The sequence below is a fragment of the Perissodus microlepis genome, chromosome 22 (assembly GCF_051167445.1).
Source record: "Perissodus microlepis isolate ML-2025 ecotype Zambia chromosome 22, ASM5116744v1, whole genome shotgun sequence".
Taxonomy (NCBI): domain Eukaryota; kingdom Metazoa; phylum Chordata; class Actinopteri; order Cichliformes; family Cichlidae; genus Perissodus; species Perissodus microlepis.
Window position 1 is genome coordinate 26,888,500 of NC_140481.1, and position 10,348 is coordinate 26,898,847.

The window sequence follows — 10,348 nt, forward strand, 5'->3', positions numbered from 1 at the left end:
GGTGTTTTTTTTTTTTCACTGAGTGATAAATAATACTAAACCACGTTTCGAATTGACGCAAACCTTTGAAGTTTTATTTTGAAATTCTTGCACCGGAACTTACCTCGTGACTTCACGTAACTTGACGCGGACGTCACTACACGCTTCCAAGTGAAACTTGCTGAGCTCATTTCACTTTATAAAAACGCTCCAGCGCGAACGCTACGTTTTATTTCTACCTGGAGTGATTAACGAAACCGGCCACGATGTCCGGACACGGTCATGGTCACGGGCACGGATGCGGGTGTGAGGGTGAGCACGAGCCCGCGGAGAGGGGCCTGGAGTACGGACTGTATCAGAAGATCGACCTGGAGAAGCTGCAGTGTCTCAACGAGAGCCGGGACGGAGACGGCAAGCTGGTGTTCAAACCGTGGGACCAGCGGAACGACCGGGACAAGGTAACGCCTCTCCCCCGGGCAGGTGTCCAGGTAGAGCGCACGCTGCGGAGCTGCGCAATATCCAAACTAAACTTTACCGAGCTTTGAGGTGCAGGTTCAGCCTGGTCATGGAGTCAGCAGCTTGACTTCAAGTCCTGTAACTTTACCAGATATTGATCTATGAAGGTAAAGTATTGATTTTTGATTGGTTTGTAAATGGGTCCACCAGGAGCAGGGCAGCAAACACGCGCAAAAGACACTGATAGAAACAAAATGGTTATAAAGAGAGAAAAAACATTACCACAAAGTGATCACAATAAGAGAAAACGACCACAGAATTGCCTTAAAGAGAGAGGGAGTATCAAAAATGGTTAGAATTAAACAACAAAAAGACATAAAATGGCCAAAGAGGTACATAAATTATCCACAAATAAAGCGTAAAATTAGCACATAAAACCATTATATGATCACAGAAGACTCGCATAAACTCGCACAAAAAGAAGCTCCAAGTTGCATTAAAGTAGGACAGAATAACATTATGACCATTATAAGCAAAATCTGATGCGTAGTGACTTCAAAATATCCAAAGTAAAAACAAAATAAGTGAATAGAGGTTCAAAGCAATCACAGGTATTTATAAAATGACCAAAGAGTAAAACTTGACCACAGAAATACCTTTAAAAACACAGAGAAAATGGTTACCACACAAGTTGCTCTTTATGCACCTGACTGTGCACAGTCAGGTGCATAAAGTGTCCACAAATAATCAAAGTAATGGGTAAAGCAACCAAACTGTGACGTAAAACAATCAGTGATCAGTAAAGTGAGCACAAAAGTCAGAAACAAGACTCAAAGCACCTGCACAGAGACACAAGAAATTACCAAAAAGACACTCGAAATAACCACGAATTTACTTAAATGGCCTCAAACAATCAAAGCAAGATACAACATGACCACAGAGATGCGTGACAGGATCACAAAAGTGCAAAATAACCATAAATGACCAAAGTCAGGCATGAAATTACTGCAGAGAGCAGCAGAAAAAAAAATCACCAAAACTGGACCCAAATTGACCTGTCAAGTCAACAGTCAAGGACCCAAATCTGGAGCTGAGGGGTTTCACTGTTTTCAGTCTTTTAAGAAGTCGAGAATAAATGTGGGGGGAAAAAATGTATATTTTCCACCACAGTTAACTGATCGTATTTGGAGGTTTGTTTGTTTTTTTGTTTTTTTTTAAAAAAAGGACATTTTAAAAATCATGAAAGGTGATTTAAAAAAAAAAAAAATAATTGTTTTCTGAAACAATCACAAAATGAGTCACATTTAAATGGAAAACACCTTGAAGTCTTAGAATTGCTCAACAGGGACTTTAATGAAACCTCCCACACAGTCTTACAGATCCAAAAACACTGTTGTTGACTTCAGATATGTAATATTTTCATATGTCATTTATAAAATATTTTTAAAATAAGCCACATTTGACTCTGTGAGCTTCACAAGAAGCCTCGGGACAGCTGAGGAGGGATCAGCTTTGTGAATATTGTTGTTTATGATTTTACACGTCCCACGCAGCTGTCTGCTTTTTTTTTTTTTTCACCTGAGCACGGTTTCAGTATGAGACATTGTTGTGTCCGCTTTAATTTTAGTGAAGCTCTTAATCAGAACTGGTGACATCATATCAAACACAAACATCTGCGGCTGCCTCTGTTTTCTGTAACCATGACGCCTTGTTTTTCTGCTTGTAGTTTGTGGACAGCGACGCAGATGAAGAGCTGCTGTTCAACATACCGTAAGTCCCAAAATGATAATGTCATCATCATCATGCCTGTTCTTCTATTTCTGTATGACACAAAAAACACTGTATGCGTCTCAATGTGATTTAGTGTATAAAATCTGTGGGCAGATACTTTTTATACTATGGAGCCCCGTAAGGGACTTGGGAGGAAAAAAAAAAAATTAAGACTGACTTTTGCTAGATCCCGAGTTAGTTTTGCGAGATCTCGCAAAAGTTCATCGTAATTTTTTTTCTCCCATGTCCCTTGCGGGGCTCGTATTATACTTTTAAAAAGAAAAGTAAAAAGAAAACATTTGGAAATTACTATTACAGTGCTGTCAGCGTGACGTTAACGCCATAACTGCATCAACGGGGCAAATCTCTGTTAACGAGTTACCGCTGATCGCCCAGTGCGTGGGGCTGGACGGCGTTAACGTGTTAACGAGCTAACCGCGCTAACGAGGTAACCAAGCTAACGCCATGCAATGATTTTCATTTTCTCAAAAGTTGACAGCGCGCCTTATGTATGAATTCCGGCTGTTCTTACTGACCGCGAACCGATTTTATGTGGTACACGGCGCTCAGCAATCTGTCAAAAAATGTTTTAGTACGACTTTGGTAAGCTACGGAGCTGCACCGCTTAACGGATTGTCGGAGCATTACGGCTACCGTAGTCTGGAGCCTCGCGGAGTAATACTTACTGTGCCTTAACGTAATATTACCGTATTGTGTCTGTATAAGGACCACAAATGGCACCTGCTCAGCGATGTGGTTGAAGTGGATTTCAAACTCCAGGCTGTGAGTCATGCAGTAGAACTTGGGAACAGAGCAGCTGTGAAATCTGTCTTTGTTATTATGCTCAGCGTCTTTTAGTTTACATTTTGACTGCACAATTGTGAGCTTTTTGTTATGCACAAAAACCACATTGTTTTCTTTTATTTATGGAGTATTATTTTTAATAAATGCTCATAATTTATTTTTGAATAATTTTTTCATGTACATCTATGCTGTATGTCAATAAAAGTGCCTGTGTGACATCTGGGACACAGCTTTGACTAAGAACTCTGCTTGTTCTTACTTTATGGCTTTAAAAAAAATATCGAGATATATATCGTATATCGCCATCCAGCTAGAAAAAATAACGAGATATGAATTTTGGGTCATATCGCCCAGTCAGAGTTTCTGTTTGCACATCAGAAGTCTAGCATACTAACGCACCTGTTGCAGATGTGAGACAATGGCATGGTTCAAAGGAGGGGTGTCAAACATGAGGCCCGTGGGCCAGAATCAGCCCTCTAAAGACCCCACTACCCCACTGGATAAGGACCAAAGTAATTAAGTAATGGATAAACAGTTAAATGTTTTGACATCCTTGGTTCTTAAAGGGATTTTCTTTTAGTCATGGGGCGAGCAGAAGCTCGGAGTTTCATTAATGTGTTCATCTTCTACAGGCAGCACAGTTCTCAGGTGCCCCTCAGCAGGCTTCCTGAAAGTGGTCAGTTAGATGAAGATGGGCTTTTCAGGACAGAGAGGCTGTATCAGTCATTTAGTCAGAGCCTGTATTCACAAACATAAGAATCTTCTAACTTGGGCTGAAAATATCAGCAATTGAAATCAGTCAACAATCAGCCATTCAGAATCCTCTAATAATGAATTATTGTAATTATGTGAACTACAAATTCTGCCTTCTCACTTGGAGTGGCTTTTCAGCAGCACTACACATTTTCTCTTTGCTTAAGAGCCTCTTCAGCCTCTTCGAGTCCTCTTTAACACTTCTCTCAGTATTTATCTTGGGAGTTCATGTAAGAGATAAAACAATTTGTGATTATCTTTTATCTTTGCCAGATTTAATGCCCAAATATTAGAGCGATTCTTAGAAAACTTCTCAGTATTAACTTCACCGGGATCTACTTTGTGAATACAGGTCCAGCTCCAGTGGATCCCCTGAATTGAAAATATGGAGAAGCAAAGGTCCCCTTTCATCAGTTATATATAAAGTTTTAGCCCTGACTCTTGTAATTTTAAACCAAAGCTAGTTCTAATTTCATTTCTTTGTTTTCCCAGCTCTGCATTTGTTTATCATGACACCTCCTGCCTCAGCGTCTCTGCGTGCATCTGCCCCAAAGTAACCGTGTGTCATCTCTTTCAGTTTTACTGGCAGTGTGAAGCTAAAAGGCATCATCATCTCCGGAGAAAATGATAGCTCTCATCCAGCTGAGATACGACTGTGAGTGCCTGTCTCTGTGAGTTATTGCAGGAAAACGTAGATGGAAACTGGAGGCGGTGCATCTACATGGTTTGGTCATCGTTTTCCAACTTAGACATGATACTTTTTCTATTTAAGAAAGGAAAACATTAACATTTTAGTTGATTTGTTGTAAGTTGGCTTGATGGTGATGTCTTATGGCTAAATTGTTGGACTTTTGGGGTTTTTGGGTTTTTTTTGGGTCTTTTCAGCTACAAGAACATCCCTCAGATGTCCTTTGACGACACCGGCAGAGAACCCGAACAAGCTTTCAGACTCAACAGAGATCCTGCCGCTGAGCTGGAGTACCCAACAAAGTGAGAGCAGAGTAATACCCAGTAAAACAAAAACACACAAAAACACATAAAAATGCTCCTGCACTCCAGAAAGATGGATGTTAATCTTTCTGTGGAAGAGCTATAAAACTCATCACACTCACTGCTACATTAAGCATCCAGTTTAATAGCTGCAGGAAGAAAATGCCCACGCAGAAGACGCTTGATGTGTAAATCGCTCACTGCAGTGCACGTGTTAAACAGACATTTTCATCCAAGTTGACAAATCATCATCACATTATTCTCACTTTTCTGTGGATTCATGAAAAGCAAGTTTTCCGGTGTGTTCTCACGCCACACGTAACAGACTGCCTGCGTCTCTACATAATGTAGAAATTGTGTGTGTTGGTGTGTTTTCAGCCGAGGTTCAGGGAACTACAGTATGCAGATGAACCTCCTACGCTGTTGGGCCGAATTCGCAGTACTGAGTTGGTCTGTTTGAGGTGGCTATGCAGAGTGACGGTTTAGCGTGTAGGACGTCCTTAATTAATGATCCTCACACGCCCGGCTGGGGTGTTGAGGTTGAATGCTGATTGGTTGTTTATCATGGCAAGAATGGGTGGGGAGAAAAAAAAACAGTAAAGATTTTAAGAAAGCAGCAGTAGAGAGACAGACGGTGGCTGCAGTGGACACGTTTCCTTTTTAACACTCAGTTTTACTTCATTTCAAAGACAGTGGCTGTGTCCAAATTCAGGGGCTGCATCCTTGAACGGAGGCCGGGTCCTTCGAAGGATGCAGCCCCTGAATTTGGACACAGTTGTTATTTATATATTTGTATATTCTGACTTAAGTTGGCTGAACGATCAACAACAGCACAAGCGAGAGTAACCCACAGGCTCATTTTGTTCATGACACTGCCCCCTAGTGACAGTAAACAGCTCCAACATGCTGGAAAAGTCTGGAAAGCTCTCTGAAGGCTTTGCTTGGGTTCAACACACAATCATTGCCGGTCATGTATGGAAACTTGTTTCAGCTGTTGAAAAAAGCCTTTTCTGCCTTCAGTAAGTCAAAATTTTGAGATACTATCTCAAAATTTCAACTTACTGACTCAAACAACTGAGAAAATAACTTGAATTTGAGATAATAATCCAAAATATTGATGAACGGATGGCAGAACATGTTTGTTTAAGTGGAAGAAACAAGCTTGCGTGCTAATACACTTTCTATTCATTTTCTTTTTCTTTTACCCACTCACAGATTTCTTTCATTTTCACTCTGGTTAGGTGTGGGCACGAAAACATTCACCCCAGCCTCTTAAAACTACTTAATTAAGAGTAGAAATAGAAGGTGAAGTTCAGTTAAAAAACACCAGTTGGGAGGTGGCCTGTGTTTAATTGAAATTTAAATAAAATTAGTTACATTTTTCAAAGACTATGAAATCCGTTATGAGCATTAATTTTGACTGTGGTGGTTTTATTTTGGTTTGGTCTTTCCTTCCTCTCTGAAACTCGAAGTTATAGCTCTGACAGTCTAACGGCTTTCGTTATGTTCGAGCCAAGATGACTGATGCTTGTTGTGAAACTTAATCTGGTCAAAGAAGCATTTAAAAGATGAGAGGAGCCATTTCTTTCGCTTGTCTGTGTTCTTTTGTAGCATTAACACGCTCATTATAAATGTCATGAACACGCTTACTTCATCACATGATGGCTTTCCTGGAGTACATTTGCATTTCTGCTGTCTTTGTCTTTAACTAAAGGCTCTCTCGTTCTCTCTGCATGTCTAGAATCGCTCGTTTTTCCAACGTTCAGCACCTCTCCATCCACATCTCGAAGAACTTTGGAGCAGAGAGCACCCGGGTGTACTACATCGGCCTCAGAGGAGAGTATTCAGAGGTTAGTCACAACTCCAACAACAATAAAGAAAAGCAGTGTTGATGAGCTGCTTCCTGTGTTTCTCTTTTCTGATCAACTGATGTGCTATAAGGCAGCGGTCCCCAACCCCCGGGCCTCGGACCGGTACCGGTCCGTGAGTCGTTTGGTACCGGGCCGCGAGAGTTGAGGCTCAGGGGTGAAATGTATAGTTTTCAGGGTTTTTATCGGTTTTCAGCGTTATTTTGTTATTGTTTTTATCGTTTACTCGGTTTTCCTTGGTCTTTTCACGTGTGTTATGAATAAATTTTCTTTTTTTCGGTACCGGTACTAGTTTTATTTTGTTGTATTTATCCGCGACACCTTAAAGACCGGTCCATGAAAATATTGTCAGGCATAAACCGGTCCGTGGCGCAAAAAAGGTTGGGGACCGCTGCTATAAGGGATCATTTCAGCATGTTTATTTGTCACGACTGTGGCTTTAGTTTTTTTATTTTTTGCCCATGTTTCACTGGTTCAGTCATAATTTTGAACCACTGTTATCAGTGACTATAAGAAGATTCTGATGTAGGGGAACCATTCTGTTGGTTTTTTTTGTTTGTTTTTGGGGGGTTTCCCCACCTGTGTTAAAAACCCAAACTTCCACTACATGATGTTTATTTCTCGAACTCTCTCAGTGAGGCTGGTTCTCTAAAATCCACTGAGGCAGAATCTTCGTTCAGGGTGTTGTCTGCATTTCCACCTTTTCCCTGAAGGTCCTCTGAGAGCTTTGCAGTTCCAGCTTTAATGAGGACTAAATGTTGGTAACCTCTGTGTGACTAATCTACAGCAACCACAACCTGCAGGATAATCATGTTTACACTTTCCTAAGGAGGAACCTTTGCAGGACAATTACATTAGATTACATTAAATTAAGGTGGGTGTACCTAATAAACAGACGGGTACAGCTAGGTTGTAACCTATGCGTCTTGGAAACAGGATACAAGTGTCTATGGATGAGGCTGTTTGGCTTATTTATCATCTTATGTGCGCAAATCTATACTCATGGATGTTTCCAGGAATCAGTTCTGATAACATTAGTTTTATTCTGGCATTTCCATGATTGATTTGGCCGTTTGCTTCACATCATTAGTACACTCAAACAAGATTTATTTTTTGTCACTTATCCTCAGGGCAGCAGATTCATTCCCGAGTACTTTGCCATCTTTCTGACGTTACAGAGTCTCTGTGTGTCAGTCACTTGGCGTGATCCTGTGATAGCACTTTAAACACATTTCATATTATCAAAACAAAACAGTCATTTCTGTCCTTTGTATTATTCCTAAATATGTGTTGCCTCCATGCATTATTTGGTAGACAGCATTATGTGTGCATCAAAGGAGTTACAAAGCACGCTTAAAGTTAAAGATCAGTTCAGCTGTGGCACCATCGGGTTTTTTCTTCTTTTTTTTTTTTTTTTTTTTTTTTCTTTTTAGATGATTTTAAGATTAAAGGTGTCTTTAGCTTCCTGATCATCACTGAAGATCTAAACATTTAACTATCGAATGGAAAATTAGTTAATGATTAATTTATCAGCATGTTTTGCAGACGTTACTCCAGCTGAAAGCATTTACATGTGACTGGAGAGATGATGGCAGAGAAACATTTGCAGGCACTTCATGAAGTATTTAAAGCTCTTTGCTTTTTGCCCGCTTTATTGTGTTGTTCCTACAACACGTTGTTCCTTAAAATGCATGAGTAATGGTTATTATTTTTCTTTTTATGTACTGTTTTGTTGTCACCCTCTAATTAATTATTAATGTCCTACGTTCTGTGTTTGCATGTCCTCCATCTATCCTCCACGTATCATGTTAGGCGTACGTCACCCGTAGAGAGCTTAACGTTCATCAGCATTTGTATCTGTGACAGTCTTGTTCAAGTCGCTGCTAAAAGCAAAATAAAGACTTTGAAGAAGTCTTTTCTTTTTAACACTAAATCTGCAGTTTTAACACATTGTGTGAATTGTTTCTTCCTGTTTGCCCCTCTTAAGGCTCACAGACATGAAGTGACCATCTGTAACTACGAGGCCACAGCAAATCCTGCAGATCACAAAGTGGAGAGCATCATCCCGCAAACCAACTTCATTTCCTGAGAGCTCAGAGAGACGGGGAGAAGAGGAGGAGGCTGTTAAGGGTTGTAGTGACATCATTCTGACCGTCACAAAGTCAAAGATGAGTTTAACGCTGCGTACTGGCAGGGTGGTCGAGATCGACCGGGACTGAGCACCGATGTCTGAAGACCAGTGGAGCTTATGTGCGTCTGGAAGTGCTAAGATGTATGTCTGATTTCTATGGCAATAAAGGCTTAATGTTGACAAGCACCTGAATAATAAATGCATGAAACATTTCAAACTCAAAGTCTGCTCTTCTCAGTTCAATTGAAAGATAATCGCCTCTATAATAACATTACAGGAACTCAGAAATAAAACATTAAAATCTGAAAATTAAACCAAACAAAGTTGTTTTTTGTATTTTATTAAAGTCCTGATTGCCAAGTCTACACCTTGGTTGAAAAACTAGCCTCACACAAAAAGGCTTTCAGGTTTAAAACCTATTAACTAACATGCATAATAAACATACATATACCAATTTAGTATTTTTAGTAGTTCAATTTAGTTATTGGAGTTGCTTAAATAATTTTAAAGACTTTTGTAAAGCCTGCAAATTGTTCTTTATCAACTGGAAGATATTTTGTGCCATCTAGTGGATCCTTTTGTCACCGCAGGCATGTTTCACCAGTGTTTCAGAGCCTTTTCTTACCTAATACATTTCTTTCTCTTCTGTTTGTCTCTACAATAATATCACAGTGCTTGTTTGAGTGAAAGGAAGTTTATGAAATCAGGAAGGAAATAAAGCTGCAGTCAGTATTCCAGTTCCTCTTTTTCTTTCACAGCTCTATAATAAACGTGTCACATCCATTTCGCAATTTCCCAGAGCTTTTCAGTGAATACTTATTTCTATTATACCCTTAAGAATGATCTATACACTCTTCCCCTCCTGCAAATACATCATGGCACTCTTAGTAATAGTGTGCTAGTAAAAATAAATTGAGTCTTCAGTCACTCTGTGGGAGTCATTTACAGGAATGTGTGAGCTCTGTATGAATGGCCTTTTTGTTAAAAAACAAAAACAAAAACACCTTATTTTTAAAATACCCAGATGAGCTCATTTTAGGTCAACAAGGAAAAAAGTGGCACATAAACATATGATATAAACTAACCTCTACATGTGTAAACTATAATAGAAGCAAATTAAATATATAAATTTTTTAAAAAGCAATTTACATACAGGGTTTTTTTTAAATTCTGAGAAGGAAATTCTTCCAGAAGGAAAATGCTCCGTGTCACAAAGCTCAAATCATCTCAAACTGGTTGTTGAAGCATGACAATGAGTTCACTGTACTCAAACAGCCTACATAGTCACCAGATCTCAATCAAATAAAGCACCTTTGGGATGTGGTGAAACAGAGATTCATATCATTGATATGCAGCCAATAAATCTCTTGGGAATGCTTTCCATGAAGAATTAAGGCAACTCTGAAGATAAAAGGGAGATTCAGCCTGGTACTAGCTATTCAAACACATCTAGAGCTTTAATGTTTTATTCTAGTGACTAGTGATTTTTGTTTTTTATAAAAATGATCGAAAACCATATTTAATGAAATTGGAACATTTTAGAATATCTTTTATGGATACAGAAAAAAGTATATGTGTTAAATATAAGCATAGTCAT

At 39.4% G+C, this 10,348-nt stretch overlaps 1 protein-coding gene across 1 annotated transcript; it reads left to right on the plus strand.

The window, feature by feature from the left end:
• The first annotated feature begins 93 nt into the window (after positions 1–93).
• On the plus strand, positions 94–8,974 carry pithd1 (PITH (C-terminal proteasome-interacting domain of thioredoxin-like) domain containing 1). Its single transcript, XM_084919874.1, has 6 exons — positions 94–437; positions 2,162–2,205; positions 4,340–4,417; positions 4,648–4,752; positions 6,494–6,602; positions 8,608–8,974. Exons 1-6 carry the CDS (start codon positions 246–248, stop codon positions 8,707–8,709), a joined length of 630 nt encoding a protein of 209 aa, XP_084776000.1. The 5' UTR covers positions 94–245; the 3' UTR covers positions 8,710–8,974.
• Positions 8,975–10,348: the final 1,374 nt, after the last annotated feature.